General features: G+C 57.4%; 1 protein-coding gene across 3 annotated transcripts in view; it reads right to left on the bottom strand.

Annotated features, from left to right (window-relative positions):
- PDGFRB (platelet derived growth factor receptor beta) overlaps positions 1-28000 on the bottom strand; it is a 36593-nt gene that overhangs the window by 4920 nt on the left and 3673 nt on the right. Inside the window, exons 2-19 of one of the 3 annotated variants that reach the window (XM_044231505.1) lie at positions 15808-15853; positions 14416-14739; positions 13625-13891; positions 12774-12901; positions 12484-12658; positions 11717-11909; positions 10909-11024; positions 9441-9564; positions 8893-9107; positions 6381-6475; positions 5322-5454; positions 4727-4831; positions 4262-4372; positions 3067-3226; positions 2240-2400; positions 1578-1696; positions 1228-1350; positions 392-503 (exon numbers count right to left, since the gene is read on the bottom strand). In XM_044231505.1, the coding sequence (XP_044087440.1) occupies positions 392-503; positions 1228-1350; positions 1578-1696; positions 2240-2400; positions 3067-3226; positions 4262-4372; positions 4727-4831; positions 5322-5454; positions 6381-6475; positions 8893-9107; positions 9441-9564; positions 10909-11024; positions 11717-11909; positions 12484-12658; positions 12774-12901; positions 13625-13891; positions 14416-14739; positions 15808-15853 (2707 nt within the window). Of the gene's footprint in view, positions 1-391; positions 504-1227; positions 1351-1577; positions 1697-2239; positions 2401-3066; positions 3227-4261; positions 4373-4726; positions 4832-5321; positions 5455-6380; positions 6476-8892; positions 9108-9440; positions 9565-10908; positions 11025-11716; positions 11910-12483; positions 12659-12773; positions 12902-13590; positions 13892-14415; positions 14740-15807; positions 15854-28000 lie in introns of those variants that run through there. The other 2 variants (XM_044231514.1, XM_044231524.1) reach the window with 2 other exon arrangements.

Genomic DNA, 28000 nt, shown 5'->3' with positions numbered 1-28000 from the left:
AGAGACACACCGGCTCAGAGGTGCTGGAAGAGGGGCAGAGGGAAGCACACCAGCCCTAGAATGGACAACGGTATAATGGCCTTGGCATTGAGACTCGTGAGCTCCCTTTAGAGGCTCTGGTCAGAGACGGAAACCCTCCCCAGAATCAGAGAACCAGAGAAACCAGAATCATCTAGGCTTTTTGATGTCACTTCCAAACCCATCCATAATTGGCTGGGGAAGTAAAGAGACCCAAAGAGGACAAGGGATTTGCCAAGGTCTTGTAGCTGTGAGGAAGCAGCAGAGAACTGTAACTTGCACCAGAACCAGTCCCACAGCCCCACCAGGCTGGAGGTACACGGGGGCAGGGTAGGGGCCGTGCCCCTGACAGCTGGGGGCCAGGGGAGCATACCCAGGGTGAAGATCTCCCAGAGTAGGATCCCAAAGGACCACACGTCGCTCAGGGTGGTATAGAGGCTGTTGAAGATGCTCTCGGGGGCCATCCACTTCAGAGGCAGGAAGGTCTAGGGGAGGGCGGCATGGCATTAAGTATAAGGAGGGCCAGGGGCCACTCCACACGTGGCAGTTTCCCCCAGTACCTGACTCCCGGGGCCCTGAGAGCCCACCTCTGTAGGCATGCAGATCCCACAGGCATCCCAGTACTGACCAGGGGACCGGAAGGCCAAGTTTCTTTACCCACAGCTGGTAACATGGCGGTCCCATCCCTGAGCAAGAGCCCCAGGTCTGAGGTCCCTCTTCCTGACCCCAGTAGAGGCCCCTGGACGGCTTGGTAGAGAGCAGGAGAGCCAGAGAGAAGCCAAGGAACCCCCTGCTCTGACCCGGCCACCTTAGATCTCTGCGGTCTAGAGTCCCTCCAGCTCTGGGATTCACTGTCCTCTTGTGGAAAATGGGAACATGAGTGGCTGACAGAATGGTCACATTTTAACCAAATACACATTTGACCTGCTCCCTTTCCTCGCTTCTCTTACGCCCCCACTGCCCCCGTCATGACTGGTGACTCTGAGCCCTGGGCTCACCTCACAACCTTAGCACTCCACTCCCCCACCCCCCACCCCATGCACAGCTGGGGGCTTCCCCTCCTGGGCCTGCACACATGGCTAGGCAGGCCAAGCCTGTCACCGCTGGACAGGGCAGGTCACAAGGCACTCAGTCCTCATCTCCCACGTGCCACAGCCACGCTGACCAGGAGAGAACCTGCTCCCAGGGTCAGAGGCACATGGTACTCACGCTGCCTTTGGAGATATAGTTCGAGTCTCGCATGATGTCACGAGCCAGGCCGAAGTCACAGATCTTGACCAGCTTGCCCTCACAGATGAGCACATTTCTGGCTGCCAGATCTCGGTGGACACACTGGGTTGGGGGAGATGGGAGCTGAGGCCTTGGGGGCAGTTGTGGGGAAAGACCTCCCCGCCAAGGGCTTGGGGGAAAATGTATCGCCACACAGGTGAGGGGAGCCACCCAGTGAGGGCGTTCACTGTCCTCACCCACCACAGGGGACACAGCTGCCATACAGAGCTTTGTACTTGGAGGACCCTGGCCGGCTGGGTGGCCCACCTCCCCACAGTGACCACACGTACATTCTTGGAGGCCAGGAACTCCATGCCATTGGCCACCTGGTAGCTGAAGCCCACGAGATCCGTGTAGCTAAGCACTGGGGACTCGTTGATCAGAGTGGCCCGACAGGTCCTCTCAGGAGCTAGGGGAGAACAGAAGTTCACCTACCACCGTGGGTCTCCACATGGCCCACAGGACCCCTGCCCTTTGGCTCACTGAGGCCGACTCTCTGATACAGGTAGCTACTGATCCTCTAAGTCCTCCAAAAAGAGGAAGACAATTTCCAAACATCTAATGCAAACCTCTCCTATCTCATCAGTGTGCTTTCATGGGCCAGAAAAGCCTTGGATGTTAGCCCCAGGTCACCTTTGGTCAGCCTGACCTGCCTGCTTCTCAGGGACCCTGGGTCAGCCCAGGAGCCTGGGGCCTCCTCTGGGCCCATGCCCCAGGAGGCCCAGGACTCCCTCCACCCCAGCTCTTCCCACTCTGGATCCAGAAACAGAGGTTCACTCTGGGGCTCCCTCACAGAGCAGCTGTGTGCAGGTGGCTAACCTCAGTTTCTGCATCTTTGAAATGGGGACAAGCCACCTTCCTCCCCCTGTTGTTGCGAGCCTGGGCATAGGAAAGGCTCTGATAGGAACACACGACTGCATAGGGTGGGGGCCGTGCTGAGGTGAGGACCTACCGGTGGGGACGTAGTTGTCATAAGGGGCCATGTAGCTAGAGGACTCAATGTCTGCATATTTGACGCCTCCTTTCATGTCCAACATGGGCACGTAGTCTACCGACTCGTCTTTGCTCATGTCCATGTAGCCGCCGTCGCTCTCCCCGGGCAGAGACACATGGCTGAGGGAGAGAGGAATGTCACAGGAGGAAGGGCCACAGGGCTTTCCTTTTGCTTCGCTTCCTGCCCCTCCTCACTCCGAGGCCCCACAAGGCCCTGTCACTCATGGGTTTCCTCTCTCCCTCCACCACTCATCTTCCTCTAGTCTGTCACCATTTGAATGGCCACACAGGGAGCCCTTCCCCCCCGCCTGTGGGGTCCTAAGCTGGGCAGCGGGGTGCTGGGATAACATAAGACCCCGTGCATGTCCCCGGGGAGCTCACACCTAGGCGTGATCACAGCACTCGAGTGCGAGGGTCAGAGGAAGGGCAGGTAGCACGGTGCCTTTCCGGGGATCTCCATCCGGCTGTGATGCCCTGTGAGGGCCCAGCCACAGCCCAGAGTGGGCAAGGAGTCATCCTAATGCCTCTGCCTACAGCGCCAGCTCCCTGGAGAGCTAGGGGACCACATGCGCCCATGTCTTTAGAGGTGGACCAAGGACTAGAAGGAAATTGATCCAGTGCAGGGGGCGGGGGGCGGGGGGGCAGGGCTGAGTCTTCCTGTCTTTTGGTGACAGATCGCCACCCCAGCTCCTAAACTGTCTCTGCCCACCCTGGCTTCAGCTTCCGTCCTGGACAGGGAGGGAGTGAGCAGGTGCCCCGCGAGCTCCCTGAAGCCTCCTGCGGTACCTGGGCAGCGGAAGCCCGACGGGCAGGGCGTTGCTATAGAGCTCGGCGCTGGGCGGTCGGCGCTTGTCGGAGCAGCGCTGCAGGAAAGTGTGCTTGTTGCGGTGCAGGTAGTCTACGAGGTCGCCGTAGCGGCAGTACTCGGTGATGATGTAGATGGGTCCTGTGGGGGCACAGGCTCAGGCACAGGCCCCGGGCTCAGACCTGCCGTCAGGGCCCGGGGTCTACCGCCGGGCCGCAGCTTGGAAAGGCAGTTTGGTAGGATGGCCAAGAGGCTTTGGCACCGGGCTAACCCCGGTTCTTTTCCGGCTTCGGTGACCCGGAGGGAGATACTTATTCTCGCCGAGCTTTACTTTCCCCATCTGTTAAACGGGGCTAACCCGGGCCACCTCCCTGAGCACTCATAAGATAATGCCTTTGTCAGCTCGGCCCTGGGCCTGGCACAGAGCAAGGACAGGGTGGTAGATGTCACCCATGGGTTTGCAAATGACGGCGGATGCTGGAGCCCAGTATATAGAGTAAAGAAAGGCAACTATTACTTATCAGGTTACTGTTTCAACCCAAATACAGTACATTTACTTGAAGCCCGTCAGTGGAAACTTGACGATATTGATGAAGACAGACATTTTGAAATGGGTGATCTTGGGGACATAAATTGGCCTCTGTGTGCAGCTCACTTCTGTATTTTATTTTGGTTGCACAATACTGAGGAAAATCCCAAATCTCACAATAAGCAGCTGCAAACAGTGATAATACTTCTTTTTTTTTTTTTTTTTTAAATGGCCTAACTTGCAATCAGAGCTTCAAATAAACACACGGGCTGGGGAGACTTCATTCTATGATCTGAATGAAAGCAGCTCCCAGTCAGTCTGCTGGTGTTCCCCGAGTGTAGGGACAGAACTCACCTCACAGGGGCCAGGACTTAGGAGTTTGTGAAATGTATTGAGAAAATGTTAAAGAGTCAGAGGACCCCTGGGTTTGCAAACGGCCAGGTCCTTGGGCCTTGAAGGTGATGTGATTCTGTGGATTTGTGAGTCCTAACCCCATCTGGATCTGTGAAATGAGGGCACTGGACGGGGTGGGTACAGACCCTCCAGCTGGAGTGTCCTGTCATCCCTGGACTGAGGAGGGGGCGGGGAGGGGCCAGGCTTGGGCGGCTGGCGTTTTCTGGAGCCCTCTGGGGGAGTGGTTTTGGTACCTCCTTTGGTGCAGGCCCCCAGCAAGTTGACCACGTTCAGATGGGGCCCGAGGTGACTCATGATCTTCAGCTCTGACATGAGGGCCTGCTTCTCGCTGCTGCGGGCTGTGGCTGAGGAGGGAGATGGGGCCTCAGGCCTGTGCTGTCCCTGAGGCCCCAAGGAGGCTGTTCTGCTCCATACCCTACTGTAAGACCCAGATGGCCTAGGGGCAGTGAGGACCCACGAGTAGGGGGAGGAGAAAGTGGGTGGGAGGAAGGTCAGGGAGAGAAGGAGGTGCCAGGAATCGGGGACAGGGTGAGGAAGATTCTTGGCCAAAGCAGAGCCTGCAGTGGTGCTGGCGCACAGGTGACTGTACTGCTTGCATCCAGCAAATGAGAGCCGGGGAGTGCCTGACTGTGCGGGGCCAGGGGCAGGGGACACGAGGGAGCCCAGATGTGAGGGAGGGGCAGGCTCCCAGGACTCACATTTCAGCATCTTGACTGCCACTTTCATCGTGGCCTGCGAGTGACTCAGGCCATGAGCCGTGGCCTCCACCACCTGCCCAAAGGCCCCGGAGCCCAGGGTGCGTCCTGGGGTAGAGACAATCCCTTAGCTCCTGGCCCACCACGAAACTACATACCCTGCTCTCTCAGAGGTCAACCCCTCCAGCCAACCGGGACTTAAGGTGTTCCCCTCCAGGAGTCTCCCATAGTGCTTTGCAGCCCTTCCTGATGTCTCATCTAAGTCCTGCCAGCTTTCTGGTCCATCTTTAGTCCCTGGAAGCCTTCCTCCCATCCCCAAAGGGAGTTCAGCTCCTCTGCACACCTTGGCCTTCCCAGCTAGACTAAACACGGGCCTGACATGCAGCCTGTCCTCAATTCCTACTTCCCCTCTTGCCCACAAGGGTCCGATCTCACATAGTCATGGGATCACAGGACTTCAGCGCTGAACCCTCCCTGGGATATCACCTTGCCCCATTGTATGGAGAGGGGCACTGAGGGCCCGAGAAGGCAAGACCTCAGACAGTCTTGCCACCCTCCGAAAGTGCCCAGACTGCCCTCGAGAGTGCTCTGGACTGACCGAGCACAAGCTGGTCCCTTGGCAGCTCCCAGGTGGAGTCGTAGGGCAGCTGCATAGGATCTACATAGATGTACTCATGGCCGTCGGAGCTCACGGATTCAATCACCTTCCACCGGATCTCGTAACGTGGCTTCTGCAAGACCAATACCAGGGATGGCTCATCAGAGGAGGTCTGGGCTTTGGGACCCACCTGCCCATGGCCCCTTATGAGGCAGATGGAGCAGGAGACCCTGAGGCCCAGAGAGGGACAGAGGCCTATTTGAAGTCACACAGCAAGTTATTGATAAGGCTCAGGTTCACGGGCTCAGTGAGAACAGGTGCCAAGAGGCCCCAGCTTGGTGCTGGCTGAGAAGGAGCTAATAGCCCAGGGCCCGGCTCATCAGGACCTCCTTGCCAGCTTCTCCCAGAGCTCTAGCTGCTTCCCAGATAGAAGTAGTGGGGCAGGCAGTCCTGGGAAGTGACACAAGCTAGGAGCATTCGGCTAGATGTGGAAAGCCCGTTCTCCAAGCTGGGTCATTTGCAGTGGGAATCTCAGAAAGATGGAAGCACATGATGTTGAAATCATAGGATGTGAGAATCACAGGATTGGGCTCTTAGAATGATAAAATCATGGGTACTGCAATCCTAACTCAAGAATCTTAAAACATCGCGATTGCAGAATGGTGAACCCTTAGAACAGAACATTGAAATGACACGTTAGTAGGATTAGAATGCATTTCAGTAGAAGCCTGGGATCCTCTGGAGGTGAGAGCTGGGAGAATCCTAGGACTCATGTAGTCCCCCCAGAAAGTGCCTTGCCCTGTGGCTGGGAGGGGCAGGGCTGAGGTCCAGGCAAAACCCAGGAAGGCACAGCAATGGCAAGGGACCCTGGCTGGTCTGGACCAGGCCCAAGATGGCCCTTGCTGTTGGGGGTAGAGGCAGTTCTCCATCGTTTTACACCAGTGCTCTGTGCCAGGCTGGGCCATGACTGGATCCTGCAACGTTCAAGGGCAGCCGGGGGCTCCATGTAGAAAGAATAGTGTGCCCATGTGCACCCACCAGGCAAGGGTGGGAGCTTACCTTCTGCCACAGCATGATAAGGATGATGAGGGAGATGACTGTGAGGACCACCAAGGCCAGGATGGCCGAGATCACCACCACCTTGAAGGGCAGAGCTGTAGGCAGAGACAAGAGCCAGCCATAAGCAAACGGGGAGCTTGGCAGCTCCCTGGCAGTCCTCCCGTGTCCCCACTGCTGGTCCGGCAAATCCTCTCTGCCTGTCCTGCCCTCCACCAGCCATGGCCTGTGACGTCAGACTGCCCCGTGGTGGGACAGGTGGGGATTTTCATCCCTTATCTCATTCCCACTCCCATGCATGCACATGTACCCCTGAACCGGTGGACGCCTGCAGACCAGCCCAGAGCAAGACAGAAGTAAAGCTTTTGTGTGCTGCCTGTAAGAACCCACACCCCTCAGTAACAATGGCACTCAGCTCCCTCTGGGCTCCCATATGCCTTCAGCCCTTGCTGGGCTCAGTCTGGCCTGTCTGCCATGGCCCCAGACCGGATACCAGCTCCTGATGACTACGCCCACCTCGCCTCTGAATCCATGCCCTTGCCAGGGTGGTCACAGCTAGGACAGGGCCTGACTGAGCTCCCAGAGCCTGACGAATCCAGACCATTTCCTCCCCTGTTTCACCCGGAGTCTCCAGCAGCATCGGGGTAGTGACAACAGTTATAAGGTGCATCCCCCAGGGAACAGGGGTAACCAAGTGGGGCTAACTCAGGGCCCCCAAGTCCCAAGTCTCCTCCCTAATGCTTCAGCCTCTTTGCTGTACAATTTCCCATTCTCTTCCCCTCCCTCTGCATCCACTCTGGCCAGACCCTCACCTCCCCTACCCTGCCCCACTGGCCACCCATGGGGTCCCCCACAAACTTGTTCCCTCTCCTTCTGTCCCATACTTGCCCCTCTCAGCGCCCCTGGAGGCCCTGTCCCTCTCCTCAGGGTCCCAGACCAACATCACTCTTCTCCTCCCTCTCCCCACAAGGTCACACATCCCAGGTCTGGGAAGGAAGTCCAAATCTTCTAAGGAGCAATCAGAGTAAAAAGAAGAGGCTTCGTCCAGCCATGGTAGTTTCCCTGTGCGTTGGTATGTGGCTTTCCCCTCGGGCAGTCTTGCTCTGGGCTGGTCTGCAGGCGCTCACCAGCTCAGGGGTATGTGCGCATGCGTGGGAGTGGGAGTGAGATAAGGGATGAAACCCCCCACCTGTCCCACCACAGGGCAGCGGACTGGGGACAGCTCTGTGCACAGAGCGGCTCGTGTGTGTGTGCCAGACCAACCTGCCAACGCCTCCCACAGCCTTCAAAGCTCTGTTTGCCCTGGCTTCTGCCTAACCCAAGCCCCTCCTTTACCAGTCCTTTTCCTTTCTCTTGTTATCTCCCTGCTCCAGCCCCTAAACACACACATACTCTGGGCTCAAGCCACGCTGAATGCCTTTGAGTTCTCTGATCCCAATTTGCCTCTGGGTTCTTGCAAAAGCCATTCCCTTTGACTCGAACCCCATTCCTTACCAGCCTAACTTCCAGGTATCTTTCAGGTTTTGACCTAAAGATTTCTTTTTCCAGGACACTTTCCTGAATCCCCCAGCTGGACACAGAGCCCCTCCTCCCTCTAGGCTCCCTGGCCCCCACAAAGTACTGCCCCCTGCAGTGGGATTGCCTAGTTCCTTGGCTGCCTTCTCTCTGGACTGAGGGCACTAGAAGTGCCGGGGGGCTGGGCCTTCTCCAGGGAGAAAGAGGAAATGAATGAACAAATGGAGACCAGCACAAGGGGAAATGCACGCTCAGGGACTGGCAGGTAGCATGGGCACCCAGGCGCTGGCTGACATTATTCCTGTGGACAAGAGTTGTGCCTTTGTGTATATGTGTGAACCTGCTCACAGACATGCATGGGACAGCAGGCATCTGGGTGCAGAGGCTGTGTCTGCACGCTTTCATGGGGGAGGGGGTGCTGCTGCTCCATGTTCTGTGCCAGTTTGCACACATGCACAGGAATTACACATGCATTATCCACACCCTTGTGTGGGGATCGTGCATCTGCACATACACGCATACAGACACACCCCTGTGGGTTTATATACACGTCTGGGGATTGGGCATAGCCATATCCACGGCTTTATGCATGTACTCGGTGTAGTCCCCCAAAGGCAGGCAGCATGCGTGCTTGTGCACAAGCCTGTAGACATACACTCCAGCTTGACACGTGTATCTGGGGCTTGGGCAGTCTTCATGATGTGGTTTACAAATCTACACTGGGAGGGTCTGCCCTGTGTCCAAGGGTCAGGCCTGCTCCTGCTCATGGCTTAGAATGTACACAGAACATGCGTACACCCAGCCATAGCCTAGACACGTACACTCATGGGTGTATGCACGTGTGCCAGTCCTGCATTGTTGCATAAGTGCACAGGGGCGCACGCTGGTGGGCTTGGCGAGGCCCCAAGGCACAGCTGGGCTCCCAGGCACAGCTCCAAGGATGGCAGGGTGGAGGTGGGGGTGGAGGGTCTCCAGGAGCCACTCGGGCCGGAGGACTCACAATGCGGCACCACGGTGACCTCCTGCATGTCGTGTCCCAGCAGGTTGTGCAGAGTGCAGCGCACAGACAGCGGTTGGTCCACACGGCGCAGGCGCAATGTGCTCACCACCTCGAACTCCTGGTCCTCGGGCCAGTATGTCACGTTAGTCTCCAGCTGGCTCTCCTCCTCCGAACTGTTCCCCAGCGGCGTGGGCGGTAGCTCGCGTGGACATCTGCTGAGGAAAGCCAGTCGGGTCAGCTTCCAGTCCTTGACTGGTCGTGAGCTCATTCCTCCTGTGCCCCCTCGACTGACCGGCAGGGGGCGCTCCGAACCCAGAACTGAGAGCCCGCGATCGCAAAATCCACTCCCTTCATTTGATTGCCTGAGTCAAGGTAAGGAAATGGGACATTGAGGTCATGCAGAGCATCTCCAAGAAGCCACATCTTCTAGAACGAGGCTCTAGCCTGGAACTTGGTGCCCAGAGAAGGGGCTGGAGGAGATGACCTCCACTGGGTCCTTCCAGGCCGCTGTGGTTACTCTGGGAGAGGGAGGCCAGGGGTCTGCTCACCTTTTGAGGTCGCTGCAGGTAGACCAAGTGAGGTGCGGCTGGGGCATGCCGCGACCGCGACAGCGGACCGTCTGCTCCCCGCTGGCAGGGTGGCTTTCACTCAGCTCCAGCACACGGACAGGCACTATGTGGAGAGGGCAGGAGGCCAGGAGGTAGGGAGGTCAGGAAGGAGACAGTGAGAAAGGCCCTCCAGGAGGATCTGGCCCAGGGTCTGGGGGCGAGGGGGGGAGGGGAGCCTCAGGCTGCAGGTGAACATCAAATACCAGGAATCCCCGTGTGAAAACTGACAGGTTCCCCTTCTGGGCACTTCAAAGGGAAAGCCTCAGTAGGGTGCCAGTCTGTCTCTAACACCTCTCTGAGACTGCTAATCTGCCCTTTTAACAAAGACAGAGCAGGTCTCAGGGTCAGAGAAAGCCCTGGGAGAGCGAGAGCAGGAGAGCACGGAGGTAGAATTTAATAGCATCGCTTTGTTTTCCCAGAGTTTATTTTAGTGGTTGCTTTATATTTATGACATGTGATGCTGATTTTCCATCTACAATTGAGAGGTTAAATTCTCTTTCAAAATACACTTATTTTTAGAAAGTCAATTGACGAAACAGTAAGTCATTCGTGTGTCATTCCCCTGCTCAAAACCCTGCCGTGGCCCTGTCATCTCTGTCACAGTAAAAGACAAAGTCCATACAAGGGCCCGAGGGGACCCATGCAATCTGTGCCCCCCCCCGCTACACCCCACGACCAGGCCTCAGCTCTGACCTCATCTCCACCACTCTCCCCCTTCTCGGTTCCTGCCACACCGGCTTTCTGCTGTTGTCCTGCCTTGCCACTGCTTGGCGGGCCCTTGCGCCCCCCAGAAGCCCCCTGGTGAACGCCCTCACGTTCTTTAAGTCTTCACACAAATGTCCCCTCCTCGAGGCCAACTTGATCAGGCCGCTCAAAATCGCAACTCTCACCGCCCCGTGCCTCCTGAACCCTCCGTCCTCCCTCCCCAGCTTTTCTCCTCCTTTTAACGGCACTTGTTACCTTCTAACCTTCTGTGTCATTTGCTGGTTCTCTGCGCTACCGTGGAGTGCTTGTCCTCCCCCAGCAGGAGACAAGCAGCACAAAGGCAGGGCCTCAAGAACCTTGACCAGACTGGTGTGTTGGTGTTGCTCAGTGACTACCTAAGTAACAGTCCAGTACGAGAGCATGTGAGAAGGACAAATCATGGCACTGGCACATGAAGGCCTGTGGTGTTAGGGACACCAGTGTAGCCCAGGCGCCTCCGTGTACAGCTTGAGGCCCAAGGAGGAGACATGCCGAGTTCACAGAGGAGCAGAAATGGAGCTCGGCCTCGAGGCCAGCCTCCTGAGTCCTCCGCTCCCTCTCCTGCTCCTTCTCCTCCTGTGGGTGGGTGGACAGGGTCGGAAAGGAGAGGGAAGCAGTGGAGGGGGGGTTGGTGTGCAGGGAGGCAGGGTGCAGGGCTCCTCACCGTTGACCTGGAGCTGGAAGGAGAGCTGGGCCTCCGCGTCCTCATGGAAGACCCGCACGGTGTAGCAGCCAGCCTCCGCCACCTTCACCCGCACCAGCGTCAGTTCCGACACGTACCTGCGGAGCACAACGGGCCCAGCTGCAGCCGCTGGAAGAACTCCCACAGTCCCCCCACCCAGCCCTCCTTGGATGGACCTGAGAAACCAGGCCCAGGGAGGGGCAGGGCCTTCCCAACATCACACAGGTGTCGCTAGCAGATGGGGACTCACGCTGCCTGTCTCCTGAATCCCCCACCCATCGGCAGCTGGCTCCCCAGAGCTCAGAGGGGGTTGGGGAGGGGTGAAGAAGGTGGGGCAAGCACCCCTTCTCTCCCTCTCCACATCTCACTCCTGCAAAAAGGCCTGACAGGGCTTTATTCGTAAGGACGGCCCCTCATTGTTGGCCTGCTGGCCTCCTGCCTCCGGGCCACCATCCATGCATGGGTGGTCACGGCCCGTCTGGCACCCTCCTCCCTGATCATCTGGCCTTCTTCTCCTCAGCTGCTCCTAGCTGGCCGCACCCATCAGCCCAGCTGAACATCTGGGTGATCATCTGACCCTCGTCTGTTTCCCCCTCTAGACAGGAGACTCTAGGAGGGCTGGAACAGTCTGCTTGGAGCTCTGCAGCCTCCCCAGTGCCTGGTACGGTGCCTCGCACGTAGTGGGCTCTCAAGAAATTGTCTCTAGGTGTGTCCCGTGGCTGAAGGCTGTGAGCTGCCGGGCAGCTGCAGAGAATAACGTCAAGAATGGAGCGGATGGGCTGCTGCTCACCGGGTCTCAGACACGTTGCGTGTGGACAGGGAGATCTCGCCAGCGCTGGAGTCGCCTAGCGTGCGGTTGTCCTTGAACCACAGGACAGTGGGCGGCGGGTAGGCCTCGAACACCACCTGCAGAGTCCGGCTGCGGTGCAGCTCCGCGAATTGTACGGCGTCCAGCTCTCCCAGCATCCGCACGTAGCCACTCTCTGCAAGGGGCTGCCGTCAGAGGCCGGGCCCCAGGGGAGGGGCCCGGCCCGGCTACCAATAGGACAGCGCCTCCTGGGGGCGGGGCTCCCCGAGGCAAGGCATCCACCAAATGCAAAGGAGCCTGGCCTTCTGGGCTTCAGGCTTTAGGACCTGAACCAATGATGGAGGTACGGGATCTGTGGTTGAAGTCCCGGCCGAGCCTGGACCAGGGACCAAACTGGGGGCTGATATTGATTTGGGGACCGGGTTTAAGATTGGGACTGGAGTTGTCATTCTCACTGAGCGTATTCTGGCTCAGGACTGTGGCTGAGGTGAGCTGCAGCATAGTTGAAGTTGAGGATGGGGCGGCCTGGGCCAGGATGACAGGTGGGTTTAGAAATCGGATTGGGCCTGAGGTTCTGGCTAGGCAGAAAGTCCACCCTGGGAACAGAGTTGGATTTGGTCCTGGAAATGGGCATTGGTTGGTACTGAAGCTAGAGCTGTACTGGAATGCAGCTGACAGGACCCTGGGGCCATGATAGGGTCTAGGTCCAGCTCAGAAGGAGGGTCGGGGCTGAGCCCCAGGGCACGCACCAACCACAGTGACATTGATGGACTTTTCATCCCGATGCTCATTCACACTTTCTGATACATTGCAGATGTAGGTCCCTGAATCGCCAAGCTCAGCAGCAGGGATGTGCAGGATGGAGCGTATGTGCGAGGGTATATTGAAGAGGAAGTCAGTCACTGGCTCCACCAGCCGCCCACTCTGTAGGGACAGGTGGGGGAAGCCCCCCCATCAGGCAGAGTCCAAGAAGTTAGGCTACAAGGCAAGATATCCATCCTTCCCTGGCCGTTCCTCCAACCCCCCAGACCAGCACTACCTCCATGCGTGGGTAGGTCCATTCAAAGTTGACCACCTCATTTCCGGTCACGATGCACATGATGGTGATGTTCTCGCCCTGACGGACCACAGTCTGAACTGCATTCACTGAGACATTGATGGATGACACTAGTGGAGAAGAGACCAGTTTAGGGCCAAGGAAGTCACCACCAGCCATCACACCAGCCCTGCGGCTTGGGGATAGGGTGGGGATTCAGAGATGGAAGGGATGACTCATGCAGAAGATCCATTAATTCAACAAATATTTGTTAACTATGTTCTCTACGCCAAGTACTATGCTGGGCACTGGGACTTTAGCAATAAACACAACAGACAAAATTCCTGTCCTCATGGATCCGACATTCTAAAATCTTGAATCAGTGTATTCTCTGGGCATCTAAGTACCAGAGAAAGGTATGGAGCACAAACCATGTACCAGGGAGCCTCTGTCTTTAATCCTCCCAATAATCCCACCAGTTGGGCCATCATTATGGTCCTCATTTTCCAGAGGACGAAGCAGACTCGGAGAGATTAGGTACCTGGTGCAAACTCGCTCATATGGGAAGTGCACAGCTAGGACTCAAACCCAACCAGCTCCGAGGCCTGTGCCTTTGCCCACAACAGTGTGCAGCCCAGCCCTGCCACTCACCCTCCCCATGACCTTGGGCATACTCCCTTCTCTGAGTTTCAGGCTTCTCACCCATAAAATGCGGAAACACTACCTGCCTTCCAAGACTACAGTGAGAATGTGGTGAAAAAAGAAATAGCCCCCTTCATAAGCTGGAAAGGGCTCTACCCCTGCGGAGGGCCGTACTTGCCTCTGCTGAACATCAGGCCAGAAAGGGGGCTTACCCTGGAGGCTGTAGACATAGTAGGCTTCAGAATACACTTCCCTGTCCCCAACGGTGGTTTTGCAGACATAGGTCTTATCCTCGAATGTACCAGAGAAGCCACGTTGGTGGTCATAGGGGATGGGTAGTGGGATATCCACTTTCTTCTCATGCAGTGTCACCACCAGCTTCGGATCCGTCACTCGGCACGGAATTGTGATCTCAGTTATTTCCGTGAGGAAAATGAATAGCTCCTCGGGGTCAACCGGGAGAAAGTCCATCGTGGGATCTGCCAGGTGTGGGGGCCAAGAATGAGGGTCAGGGGAGCTGGTTTTCTGCTATCCCCTGAATTTTGATGTGACCTTGAGCAGGTGTCTTCTCTCTGCCCCTCAGTTTTCTCATTACAGGATAAGGATGCTCTCAGAGGTCCCTTCCAGCTTTAACATTTGATATGGTCAGCACCAGGGTGGGAAAGAAGATAAGCTAAAGTCAAAGGGCAGCTGGTACCCAGAGCTTGCAGGATGGGAAAGATGGGATGTGGAGGCCCAAGAGAGAGCATATTGGAACCTGCTGAGAAGCCAAAATTCTGGGGAGCCAGGAATGGGGTGGGCAGGGAGCAGTCAGATCTCCCTCATCTGACTCAGGGGGCCGGGGGAGTGATCGTACTCCTGGACCGAGCCAGGCTGGATCCCATGATTCATCTGCATGTCAAAGCTGGCCGTGGCTCACAGTGTCACTAAGCACTCTCTGCTCCCCCCAGACACCTGCAGCTGACAGAAGTCAGAGAGTGAGCAGGCAAGTGGGGGTGCTTACCTGGCACAAAGATGTAGAGCCGTTTTCGCTCACCAGGCTCCAGCCCCTCGGAGCCTTTGTAGGCGCAGAAGTATTCTCCTGTGTCTATCCCAGTGACATTGGTCAGTGTCAGTGTGCTGGAGAAGGTGCCATCCTGGGTCTTGGCCATTTTCTGTGGGAGCTCCTGGGACATCCGTTCCCACACCACTGGAGCGGGACCCGAGCAGGTCAGAACGAAGTTGCTGGAGACATTGAGGACAAGCTCTGGCCCCGGGGGTGTGATGACCAGGCCCCAGGAGGACTGTGGGCCCAGCAGCAATAGCAGGGGCAGCAACAGCACCTGGCCTTTGGGAGAAAAGGTGTCTATGTCAGCACAGGAACATCAGCTCTTCTCCTCTCGGCTGACCCTGGAGGAAGCCATGTCTGCACAGTCCTTGAAGACCACGCCGCCCTAATCTGACACAGACTGGAAGCCATGGCTTTGAAGCCAGCTTTCCCAGTGCTGGGGGCCCTCAGGACTCCTAATCTTAGTGCCTCTAGTTCCCAGACCTTAGAGTCTCCAGCTATGCTGTGTTCAGGCTGCGGGCATGTTCACCCAAAGGCATCAGGAAATCCGTGGGAAGCAATTCCCAGGCCTCCAGTTCCTGCATTACTTCCCAGGTCACTTTCCGAGCCCCTTCCCTGCAGCTGGCCCAGTTGTCCAGGTTCCACCCAACCCCAGGGGTGGCCTTGATTAGGGAGAGTGGGGCAAGGTAGCTCAGAGTAGGGCACACAGGACAGGAGAGACTCAGGGGCCCCCCTCCTGGGGCCTGGAGGGAACTGGGGTTGGATGCCAGTGTCAAGTGATTGGTTCCTCCTCTCCCGGCTAATGTCCCCTGGGCAGGATTCTGTAAGCCACGTCCCCCAGACCTGCAGGTGCTCAGCCAGCCAGCCAGGCACCTGTCCTTGGTAGGCTGTCGGCTGGTCCCTGGTGGCCGGTGACCGTTCACTGCCTGGTTGGCCACCCAGCCCCCGGAGTACCAACAGCATAGAACAGGCAGTAGTGAGGGAAGGGTGTGCTCACAGAAGCCCAGCCAGGACTTGGGCGCTCATAGCCAGTGAGGGATCCAGGCATGGGAGGGGAGCCCCAGACCGGAAGCAGACCAGCCAGGCTGGTAACCCAGAGTACTGAGAAGAGGTGGGACATGGGGGTGACTGAGCTGAGTGAACAGTAGAAGGAGGCCTCCACTGAGCACTGCAGGAAAGGCAGGAAATCGAGGCTCACGAGCACAGCAGTGTCCCTGGGCTCCCAGGCCCCGGTGCTAGTTTAACAGCCTCGGCCAGCTCCAGGGTTCTGCTCAGTGCCTCCTGGGGGTCCCCTAGCCCTTTGATAACAGGAGCTGGCATGACACTTGGAAGCCCCAGTGTACCTACCTTTGAGGACAGGAGCTGGCCTGGTGCTCAGAAGCTGCATGGTGTCCTGCAGAGTTAAATATAGGGGTAAGGGCTGAGTGGGCACAGTCATTGCAAAATTGGACTTAGCACCTGGGTCCTGCAGAGGAAACCGCAGCCCAGACCACCAAGCCTCCATGTCTATGGGGCTGAAGTCGAAAGCCACCCATGTCCCATGATCAAGAGGACACTCGCCCGAGTTCCCACCCCCTGCATGGGGCTGGGCCTCAGGGCGAATGGACCAAACTTCGCCTCTGCCTCTACCTCTCCAGTAGCCTTGGCTGAACCCAGGCCTCTCTGGGCCTTAGTTTCTCTTTATGTGCAGTGGGAGTGGGGGACTCGGGCTGGATGGTGTCCAGGGGCCCGCCAGCTCTAACAGCCAGTCATTTGGGTGACAGTTCCAATACCAAGCTCTTATCTGCCAGGACAAATATTTGGGAAAGCGTGATGAAAGGCCTAGGGGAGCAGGAGGGGGAAAGCCAGAACCCAGAGAACTCCCACAGGCTCCAAAAGCACAACAGGAAGTGGAGGCGGCTGTGGGAAGGGAAGCGGGGGAGTCAGGACTGCGGAATGTGGGGGGGGCACCCCCATGCCTGGGCCCCCTTTACTCAGCCCCAAGCTGCACAGGGAGGCCTAGGGGAGAGGGGCCAGGAGCTGAGCCCAGGGGCAGCCCCACTGCACAGGAAGACTTCAGACTGCTGAATCCAAGCTCCCCCACCTTCACCCCCCAGGGTCCAGACAGGGAAACCAAGGCTCCGGATGGGAAAGAAGTTCACGCAGGATGACCCAGCAAAGCTTGTCCAGGAGGGAGACAAAGAGATCTGGAATGATAGAGGCAGAAAGAGACAGACACAGAGACCAAGAAGGAGGACGCACATGGTAAAGGAGGCAGCCAGAGACAGAAGAAGGACCACAGAGAGACAGATCGGCTCAGGTAGGTTTCTGCTCCATCCCTGCCCTTAGCAGCCCCATCTGCAGATTCCAGACAACCACCAATAGCCAAGCTGGCAAAGGTCTGCCTGCAGCATCGATAAGAAGGTGACCAGAAGTAGACAGGGGTCACAGAGCAAGAAACGTGGGAAGAGACCACGTGACCAGGCACAGGGCGCCTCCCCGGCTGCGAGTCGGCTGACTTCCCTGAGTGGCTGCCGGGCCAGGCCTGGCTCCTCAGGCCACACCCAGATGGCCCTTTACTTCCCAGGCTAGGGCTGGGCTCCAGGTCTGAGCCCCATGGGGGCTGCCTCCTGTGCCATCGCTCTGGCTGTGTCCTCAGTTGCCAGCTCAAAATGGGATGATGGGGAGTGGGCCACTTTTGGGGGCAGCATTTACCCGTACTGCCCAGCCCCCCAGGAAGCTCTCTGAGCAACTCTGCTTTGCCCTTCCTCCTCCTCCCCATCCCTTCAACCAGGCTGCCTGAGGGTCTCCTCATTCCTCCCCGTTCCTCTCTCTTGACTCTTCCAGAGACAAAGGCCAGCCCTCCCACAGCACCCCCACTCTGGTCCCTCCTGCCCCAACCTCTCCAACTGGATGCCAGTCTTCCACCAGCAAGAGGGATCAGTGCAGAGGCAGAGCCAGCAGCCCCCACAGAGGCCCATGTGCCCCTAGCTGGGTGCCCCTCTTGCTCCCCCCTTCCTGCCTGAGATCCCAGCCAAAGAAAATCATTAGCAGCCCAGGCTGGGGGAGGGGGTCATCTCAGCCTCCCTGCCGCTCCCCTCCCAGCCTCCCTGGCTGGCCACACTGTTTATTATTCTAAAGGAGGAATTTGGTCGGCTGGCCTGGAGATGGGAGGTCACTGCGACCAGGGCTGGCCTGGCTCTGGAGGGCTGGGCCTTGCAGGCTGGGCCCCCAACTCCCCTGACCCTGGCTCCTCTCCTGCTGGGCGTGGGGCCGGGGGCAGCTCAGAGTTTCTGAGACTCTGAGCCAGGAGGGGCCCTCTTGAACAGGCAGCGGCCCAGAGAGGGACAGAATTGTGGCCTAATCACACAGCAAAAAGGCAGAATCAGGCTAAGGAGAGGATAGTCTGGGCAAAAGCGCTCAGGGCCAGTGTAGATGTGCAAGGGATCTTGGACCGACTTCTCACTCTAGGAAATGAACATTTTGGCTTTAGTCACAAGGGATCTCAGACTCACTGTGAGACTCAGCAAGTCTCCCACCTTCTCTGGGATTCAGTTTCCCCCCCCCCCCATGAATACAAGGAGAAGTTTGGAAGGGGCAACTCAAAGAGCTACCCTTGTTCTAAAACTGTGCTTTTGACTTGCTAGAGAGAAGGTTCTGGTCACTGTTATTCTTGCTGGGGTGGTTTAGGGAGGTGAGGCCGATGAGAAAGAGGGGGCTACGTTACCGAGGCTGGAGTCATGTCATTCCACAACCCATCTCATTCCACAGGTTGAATTTCCCTGACCATTTGGTCACAGACATGCTGTGTGGACTTTAACAAATTGTTTCCCTCTCTGGGCCTCACTTTTCCCATATCTACAATTGGGAGTTAGCTGGCCTTTCAGGGGACTTTGAGACAAATAAACAGGTGATCTGGAAACCCAGGAGGTGGCAAAAGAAAAGGTAGTGTGGACAACAGAAGGACTGGGAAGAACAAGAGTACAGTTTGGGGGCCCCAGACTCAACCTCCCAGGCCCATCTTAGATGACTCCCTGATACCCCCAGTTATTTACCCAATGCCTTATGGACCTCTATGCTTCTCAGAGGCTGCTGTAGTGCCAGCCAACCCCACAGAGGCCCAAGCAGCTAATTCAGAGGTTGTGGGCTTGTCTGTGATAACTCCCCCTTCTTCAGGGGGAGAGCTGCTCTCCAGAGAGGAGTCACCTGGGACAAGATGGATGTCACAGTCAGGATGCAGGCACCTTCCTACCTGCCATATTCTCCTGCCTGGGGAGGCCCCTGAAGCAGAGAGAAGGCGGGGACTCTCAGGGATCCCCTCTTTGCCCATGAGGAGCATGCTGAGGGCCAGGAAGACCTCATGATTCCTCTTACTGGTGGGGGCAGAGGTCCAAAGATGGTGTCATTGTCCCGCTCCTCCCAGTGAATTAGAAGGACCCATTTGGGGGAGCAAAATGTGGACCCCAAATCTGGGGAGAGGCATGCTTGGGGAACCACTCTGAGCCCAGACTTATGTCTTTCCAGCTCCTGTGATTCTTTCCCACCACCTTAATCTAAATAAATCCAGTCCTCTGGGCCACATCCGCCAGCAGTAGCTTCCCTCCCTCGGGGTCCCGAGACTCCCACGACACAGGGAGGCCAGGGAGGAGGGCTCCCTGGCTGCCGGCGGTGGGGGAGGCTTGCACACGGCCACACACCCCAGAGCCCCACCCACGCACTCACATGCTGCTCAGAAACACACCCGTGTGCACCAGGCCATGTGTGTGCCCAGCCCTCAACGCAGGCACTGCACATGTGCGTGCCCACACAAATCCCACGTGCACACAGCTCCCCGGCGCCCGGCACACATGGCTGCACACGCGCTCTCAGCGCAGACTGCTGCCTGTTCGCTCTCCCACACACCCATGGGCGGGGTGCACGCGTGCCACAGATCACATGTGCACCCGGCCCCAGCCAAGCTGCACACGTGCAGGGGGGCCTGTGTGCACGCAGGCCTCAACACATCCGAACACACAGCCACAGCACCCAATCCGAGCCAGTGCTCACCAGCCGACTCTGTGGGCTACATCCAAGGGTCACTCCTGTTTTGGATGGGGAAACCAAGGCAGTGAACCGGTAGGGAACTTGCCTAGGAATGCAGAGCAGAGACCGAACCTCTGTCTGCAGAGTGCTCTCTGCCAGCCCGTGCCACCGCCGCCTTCTGTGTTTGGGCTGGGGACAGAGTGGGACTGGTTTAGCTGAGAGGCGACGGGACCTGGTGATAGAGGCTGGAGGGGCTGGAGTGAGAGGTAGCTTGCGCGAGCCCCTACTCCTGATTCTGACTTGGAACACTGAGGGGGGCAGGAGTGTGTGTGTGTGTGTGTGTGTGTGTGTGTGTGTGTGTGTGTGTGTGTGTTGGGGATGCAGTGTCATTTCCTGAGATGAGAATGAGGCAAAGGGCCAGGATTGAGAGCTGCCATCAAGCTGCTTCAGGGTTTGGAGGGGGTGTAGGCTCCCGAGTGGATGGAGGGACCCTCTGTCTGGAGGCAGGGAATGGGCAGAAATAGCAGGGAGGTGGGGATGGGAGGCAGCCCTGCTGCAAGGAGGAGGGGGGTGTTGGGGCGGGCAGTCTCAGGCCAGGGATGCTCTGAATAAACAAGATGCCAGAGGGAGGAGGAGGCCTAGCCAAGGAGTCACGGGGTTAGAGTCACAGAATATCAGAGCTTCACAGCCCTCAGGGATCGTCTCTCCAAACCAACCCTCTTCCTGTGCCCATTGTACAGGTGGGGAAACTGAGGCTCAGAGAAAAACAGGGACAGGTGTCAGTGTTTTGCCCTAGGCAAGCCAGGCTCAGGTAGGTGGCTGATGGGGCCCTGAAACTCACCCGACTGGGCAGCCCTGGCTCCAGCCCCAGCCCCGATGTGAGGGCGGTAGCTCAAGACCCAGGGTTCAGGCTACCTTCATGGCTCACTCTGTGGGCAGTCACTCTTCCTGTCCTGTCCTCAGAGAAAGTGGCTAAGTTGCAAGCAGAAGTGGGGACAATGCTGGCAGCCTCATTCTCTCTTCTGTACACCCCTGTCCACTCTGCGTCCCCGGGGACAAACCGGGACAGATTCCTGGCTGACGGGAATAAGGTTATGTGGGTTTTTACCCCAGCTCTGTCACCCACCTATCGTGCTGTCGTGCCCCTCACTGAGCCGTGGACTTCCCATCTGTACACAGGGTGCACTTCCAGGGCTGCCTGTGGCTCTCAGGACCCGGCTCGCTCGGGGAAGGCAGCTGTGCAGAGCTGGAATGCTGGGATGGGGGTGGGGACCCGGGGAGGCGCCCTGGCCTGGATGTCATGACTCAGCTCAGAGAAGGCAGCCCGCCTGAGGCCTAGGAGTGTGTGGGGGCAAGAGGCATCTGGAGCCAGGGATGGAGTCCTCCCTCCAGCAGCTGCGAGAGCACATGAGTGAGGGCCGCACCGGCTGGACCTGGCAGAGGGCGGCCCGGGGGGCCTTACTCCAAGGGGGCTGAGATATAGGTGTGCTCTGGCAGCATGGGTGGGGGGCCTTCATCCCAGGAGCCAAGGAGGACTGCAGATTCCCCTGGGTAGGGAGACAGTCGGGGTAGAAGCCTTGGAAGGGGCTGAGGCTGGGGGGCTCCCACCTGCCACCCTCAAAACTAAGTCCCCCTCCTATCTGTTGGTGAGGGCTCAGCACTCCACCTCTACACAGTGAATCTCCCCACGAGCCAGAGGAGCACCTCAGGGCCGGAGAGAGAGTGACCTGGCCCAAATCGCATAGTGATGTAGCTTGACATCCAGGCCTCATTCTGCCCTGTGGCTCCAGACCTAGAGGAACTTCTGGTTTCTGGGTACCTATGAGGTCCCCCAAACAAAGCAGCAGAAATCAGCTAAGTTGGGGCCTGACCCGGGCTTCAGACGTTCTGGAAGTCCACGTGGGTAGAATAACAGTGCCCATTCCATGGGCTGGCATTCTGGTCCCCCCACCCCCGCCCCCTCCAGCGCAAGCTTGGTCACCTCTGGCTGTCCCATGGCACTGCCCCTCTTCTGTCTCACCAGCTGCAGGCTGTCCCCTCCAAACCAGGGGAGCCTTTCTGAAATACCTGTCTAACCACCTTCTTCCCTGGCATGTCCGTGGCCCCCCACTGTCCCCAGGACTGGGCTGGCTTCTTAACTCGGTCTCTAAGAAACTAGGCGCCCCCGCGCTGCCGACAGCTTGTCATGACTGAGAAAGGGAGGTCACTGCCCTCCCGGCTCCCTGGGGCCCAAGTGAGGCCCCCACGCTCTCGTCACTCACTGTGTGCTCCTCTCCCCAGGAGGCCTCCCCAGGGACACAATGGAAAGAAATGACCTATTTTCTGGAAGTTCAAAATAAAACGAAACATCTGTCTGGATCCAAGCCAGGCTGATAAAGAACGAACTGATTCCCCCCAAGCCTGAGCACCCCCTCCTGCCACACATCCCCTCCCCCGCCAGGGTGTGTGCACGTGGGGGTGGGGGATAACGCAGGCCCGGGACTTGGAACAGCTCGTGGGAAAGCACTCAGTGTGTGCTTCACGGCCACTGGGGGCCCAGGGGAGGGGGCCTTGGTCCCCACACAGGCTGGGAACCCGTCCTGAGAAGGAGGTCAGTGAGGGAGGGAGGCCTGCAGTGTGCTCCTGTCCCCCGCCCCCCGCCTCCCAAGCAAACGCTTCCTGCCTTCTCTGGTGCCTTGCTGGCCTCCCTGCTGGTCCCCCCACGGCTGCCCACCCCACCCCCAGGGCTCTGCGCAGGCCCCGTGGATCCCCGGACTGGAGTCCTCTGGATCCCATCTGGACCCCCCAGAGCCCCTGTGAGATGGAACAAGGAGCTGGCTGGCCTTGAAAACAACAGGGATAACAATAGGTCTCTCTGAATTCTTTTGGGCCTCCCAGTACCTGGGCTGATGTCAGCGGAACAACCCATGACCTCCAGGTGGCGGCCCCCTTTCACAGATGAGGAAAGCAAGGCACAGAGCGGTTAAATCATTTGCCCTTGGGCACGGGGCTTGCCAGTGGTGGAACCGGTGCTCCAGTGCCGGGCCGACTGACCACCAAGCACCCTGGCTCCACACCCGCATCACAGCCTCCCTGAGGCAGGAGGTAAAGATGACAAAGCCATGCCTGGCACCCAGCACAGGCTCCGTCCACGAGCCACACCCGCCTTGTTCTTTCCGCTCTGCTTCCAGACCTCGCCTGTCGGTCCAGGCCCTCCTTGTAACGGGGTGAGCCTGAAGCTGAAGAACAAGGCGGGAGTCATACCACCTCCCGCAGAGCCCTACGGCCCTGGGGCTGGGAGGGGCCCCAAACACTCGCCCCCACACGCCTCCCTCTTCCTCACTGCAAACCAAGGGGTGGTCCTGTCCACAATGGCACACCTCCCATGGCCAGGGGCTCACCCCCTCATCCGTAAACCCAGGCCATCCTTGGAAGGCTCGGGACCCTCGGAGGTCAGGCTACTCAGAAATGTTCATTACACTGGGGATCTTGTTTTGTCCTCACAACAGTACTGTGACAATTGTTATTTTCCTTTTATGAGGAGGAAACTGAGTTTCAGAGAAGTCTGGTAACTTGCCCAAGGTGACACATTCAGTAAGTCATGAAGCCGGGCTGCAAATTCAGGCTTGTCGGACTTCAAACCTGTCTTCTTAACCATTACGATGGGCGGCCCTGTCTCCCGCCCAGAAACAGGTCTGTCCATAGGGAAACAGGACTACACGAGGTTACCCTAATGGGGTCCGTACAGAATCCAGGTTCCCAAGGACTGAAGGATCCTGCGGTCTGAGTCCTTAGCCTTCCCTTGCTGCGGGGCCGAGTGAGCACAGGGCGTGCCCCAGCTCACCCGAGGCCCCTCATGAGGGCCTCCAGCTGGAGCACCCTGGCAGTCAGGCTAGGTGTGTGGCCGGCTCCAGCACAGGCCCAGGCCCGCTGTGCTTGGGGTCCAGGCCTGCCCTTGCTGGGGCCCCAGCACCTCGGCAGCTGCAGAGTTCTGGGCCTCCACCATCCCTCGCTGCCCTCCCTGCACTGCCTCCCCTGCCCTCCCCCAGCCCCCCTGAGCCTCATCTCCGGCCGGTGCCATGGCAACGGAGAGCCCAGATCCTGGCAGCCAAAGGAGCCCCTGAGAGGGGTCCCAAGCTGAGGCTGGGGAGGGGGGTGCAGCAGACGCAGACAAGCAAACCTTCTGTTCCCCGGGCTGCTGCCAGCTCGGGATCAGCCCCGGGCCGGGGTGGGGGCCGCAAATAGAATGGGTTCTCAGAGCCAAGTGGGCAGGGGGCAGGCAGGCCTCAGGCCGTTTGTCCTGACCCACCAGCACGTGGCCTGCCCCCACCAGCCTCGAGCCCAAGCCCACAGGCGGGAGGAGTGAGGGCTCACGAGAAACCCTGCCATTAATTGGAGCCAATGTGGAGCATTGAGATTCCCCTCAGAGCCCTTGGGGCGGCAGAGCCAGAGGGGAGAAAACGCCCACATTTTGCTTCCCTCTCCCTTTCTCAGCGTCTGTCTCTCATCCTTCCCTCTCCAGTCCTGTACCCTGACTCTCCCACAGACAGTTTCTCCGCTTTTCTGAGCCTCAGCGTTCCCATCTGTAAGTCGGGGCTCGTCACTGAGCTGGGGAGGCCACTGAATGAGTTCATACAAGTAAAATGCTTAGAACAGGGCTTGGCACACGGCCCTGTGCCAAGTCAGGGGCCTCGTTCTTCCTGCGCTCACGGGAGAATAAGTCACTTACTCACTCACCCAGCCAGTGAGTGCACAGCTCAGGCCCCCTGGCCGGGCCTGTCAGTGAAGGGATGCTTGTGATAAATGAGATGGGAAAGGCCCTTCCAGAAGGACTTCTTAGGAAGGGTAGCTGCCTGTTATTGGTACAGCTGGCAGCCTCGGCGGGCAGGAGGTGTCCCCTAGCAGAGCCGGGAATTTAAAGGCCCACCGGGGACCAGAACCCAGGCCTTAATCCCAGGTCTGCCAACCACCCTTCCTGTACCTTTGCCTTAGTTCCTTCGCTTGATTCCCCACAAATGAGGAAACACACCTGAAATTTTTTCAGATGCCCCCAAATTCCTAATACAGAATTGGGCTTACAGTAGATGCTTAATAGATGCTTATACACCATAAGGGATCACACAGACCTGTAGGGGTTGGCCCTTCTGGTCTTCAGGCATGTCCTCTAATGGCTTAGGGTTCACTAGGCTGGAGAGCTGACATGGGCAGGTGATGGTGACTCTTTCCCTCCAAGGTGGTGATGGGATGGGCTAGGTTGGAGGGCAAAAGGGGACCCTGAAGCCAGCAAGCTGTGCCTGGTGCCACTCAGGGCACCAAAAACACACTGGAGCCCAGCCAGGTCAGGTGCAGTAGTCCTGCTCTGAAGCCACTTAATCCAGGTCCAAGTTAAGTGCCAGTTCTCCTCCCTCATAACGGTGTGACCTCTCTGACTTTAACTTCCCTGAGTTCCAATTTCCAGGAAAACGACACAAGAGACTTCCTTTTCCAGACTTCTTTTTCCATTGCTTTGAGGGGCAGCGATGATGATGAAAAGCACCTGTCACAAAACAGGTGCTCAGTAAATGGCAGGTGTCCTGAATATGGGATTCTTCTAGTGGGGAGGGGGCGTCCTCCACCTTGGCCTCCGGGATTTAGCCAGTTTCTTTGGTGGATGATGCCAGGGAAGGGTATCCCACAGTGGTTCTGTGTGGGAAATGGGAGATCTCAGGACATCTGGGAGCACAGCAGGGGGAGAACTCTGACATCAGAAATCAGGCTCTTTAGCAAAGAGGTAGGGAAGGGCTCATGTCTGATACCAGGAAGAAAGGCAGAGGTCACTCTGGGAAAGGCCTGGGTCCTGGGTGAGGATTCAGGCTTTGTTCCGGAGGCACCAAAACATTAACAGTGGGGTAGGGGGTGGCTGGCTGCTGGCCGGGCAGTGGTAACAGGCCAGCTCCAAGCACTGCGGGAGGAGGGAACTCCCCATCCTCAAACGGGAGTGACAGGGGCAGGTTAGCATCTGTGGGAGGGTGTGGCAGCGAGGCCAGTTTTGGATATGAAACCATCTCAAACCGCCCCCTGAGGCCCCGGGGAAGAACCAGCTATGTAATTTGTGGAGCCAAGTGCAAAATGGACACACGGGACCCCGGTTCCAAAATCATTAAGAATTGCAGGGGTGCCTAGGTGGCTCAGTGGGTTAAGCCTCTGCTTTTGGCTCAGGTCATGATCTCGGGGTCCTGGGATCGAGTCCTGCATCGAGCTCTCTGCTCAGCAGGGAGTCTGCTTCCCTCTCTCTCTCTGCCTGCCTCTCTACCTACTTGTGATTTCTGTCTGTCAAATAAATAAATAAAATCTTAAAAAAAAAAAAAAGAATTGCAAATGTGGGGGTGCCTGGGTGGCTCAGTGGGTTAAGCCTCTGCCTTCAGCTCAGGTCATAATCTCAGGGTCCTGGGATCAAGCCCCACATCAGAGTCTCTGCTCAGCAGGGAGCCTGCTTACCCCCACCCTGCCTGCCTCTCTGCCTACTTGTGATCTCCGTCAAATAAGTAAATAAAAATCTTAAAAAAAGAAAGAAAGAAAAGAATTTTAAGTGTGGAGCATCAGCCCTGCTCCCTGGACTCAAAGGGAGGCCAGCCGTCCAACAAGGCAGCAGTGTGTCTATCCGTCTCTCCCAAGCATTATTTATCCATTCCACAGACAGGTCGCAGAGTGAGAAAGGATAAGGGTGCAAATACAGGTTGAGGAGTGGGGTAGCTCACCGTCTACTGCGTCAGAGCGAGCCTTTTCCTTCAAGCCCCATTCCCTGAGCTACAGCTGTGACAGGTTCCTAAAGCTGAGCCTCGCTCTATGGACTGACCTTGGAATCCCCCCATGCCTAAATGAGGCTCAGTTTCAAGCGAGGAGACCCTGAGCTGCCAGCTGGTTCGACTTCTGGGAAGGAAGGCTACTAAGGGCGGCAATGAGGATTTGAAACAGCCACACAAGCCTGGCAGAGGCTAAGGGCAAAGCGGGATGGAACATCTGGGGTCACTGAGTGGCACCCTAGGTCTCCCCTTTTCTTATACAAAAGGAAATTTTGGCCAGAATAGAGAATTGACGTGGGGAGAGCTCTGGGTCCACAAAACTCTACTCATGGAAATGGCATTTCCTCTTTAGCCCAAACTCTGCCTTGTGGCCTTAGCCAGGGAGAACTGAGGCTGAGGGAGTCCCCAGATGGCAGAGGTAATGGACAGCACGTACTTGGCTGGGTCCCGGGCTCAGTGCTACCGCTGACCGTCCATACGACTGGACCTCTCTTCTGGACCAGCTCTTCTCTGGACCTCAGCTTCCCACCCGTACAACGAGGAAGTCAAACCAGGTGACTCCCGGAGTCTTTTCCATCTCTGACCCTCAGGGACTGACTCCCTGACCCTGCTGCCCCCACTTCCCAAGAGACGATCGTTCCCCTCACAGGGTGGAGAAGCTGGTACCTCTGCCAGATGGAAGGTTTCAGGCTCCTGAGACATCAAAGAGCCCTGACCTGAAGAGAGGAGAAGAAAGGGTACTAATGGTGCAGCTAAAGCAATACACTTTGATCTGCAGCCTCCTGAACTAGGCTGGGGGCAGGGTGCCCCAGAAAGTATCTAGGAAGGGGGTGGTCCCTGGGGTGAGGGTCTGGGGGTTTAGAAAGCCGTTGGCTCTGAGTCTGAAGTCTTGGGAAGGTCTTAAAGTGGCTCTTAAACTGGAAGCCCAAGTGTGTAAATTCCACACCCACTCCCATCAGGACCCCGCATCGCTTCCCTCACTTGTGGACCCCACCGTTCATCCATGCACCATTGAGCCAAAGCTCTTCTTCCTCTTGAAATCAAAGCACATGAGATTTGAAAAATCAGCATCGGAAGGGGCCTAAAGGCTCACAGCATCCACCCATACACACCCCAACAGGCGCATGTTCTGACTTCCTCCCTCTGTACCCCAGGAAAACGGGCACAGGGGCTCTGCAGGAACACACCCTTGGAGCTCCCCAAGAAACCGAGTACATTAACGAATGGGCTGTTCTAACTGTAGAAAGTTTCTCCTCTTTATAGCAGGTTACAGTTTTCCATTAGTGAACATTGATCCTGACCTCTTTCTGTAATGGGTAAAGAAAGAGTAAGAAAAAATCCTTTCACTGTGAAGTTAAAGATACAGGATGCCTGTGTATCCAACAGGCTGTGTGGCTGCCAATCTGGGTTGGTGGGGCTTGGAATCCTGGAATTGTTTTCGGCCTGGAAGGAGCTCAGAAATCATCTCGTTCAACCTCCTGGGTCTTACTGATGGAAAACTGAGGCCCGGCTTAAGACTGACTCAGCCACCGTCACACAGGATGGGTTCCAGGGTCTGAGGACCACCTCTGGAACTGTGAGGGGTCCCCACAGCTCAGGCCCATTGTCAGAGTTTATGCTGGTTCCCCAGGGGTGGCCCGCACCCCACCCAGCCTCTCTTGGGCTCTGGGGTCACAAACACCCAGAAGAAAACCCCAGCTCTCCCACTTCCTAGCTGTGGGAACTTGGGCAACTGATTTAACCTCTCTGGGTATTTCCTCATCTGTTAAACAGAGAGA

Source organism: Neovison vison, chromosome 1, assembly GCF_020171115.1.
Source record: "Neovison vison isolate M4711 chromosome 1, ASM_NN_V1, whole genome shotgun sequence".
Classification (NCBI taxonomy): Eukaryota; Metazoa; Chordata; class Mammalia; order Carnivora; family Mustelidae; genus Neogale; species Neogale vison.
Note: the sequence above shows the minus strand (reverse complement) of the source record. Positions and strands in the feature narration are given on the sequence as shown.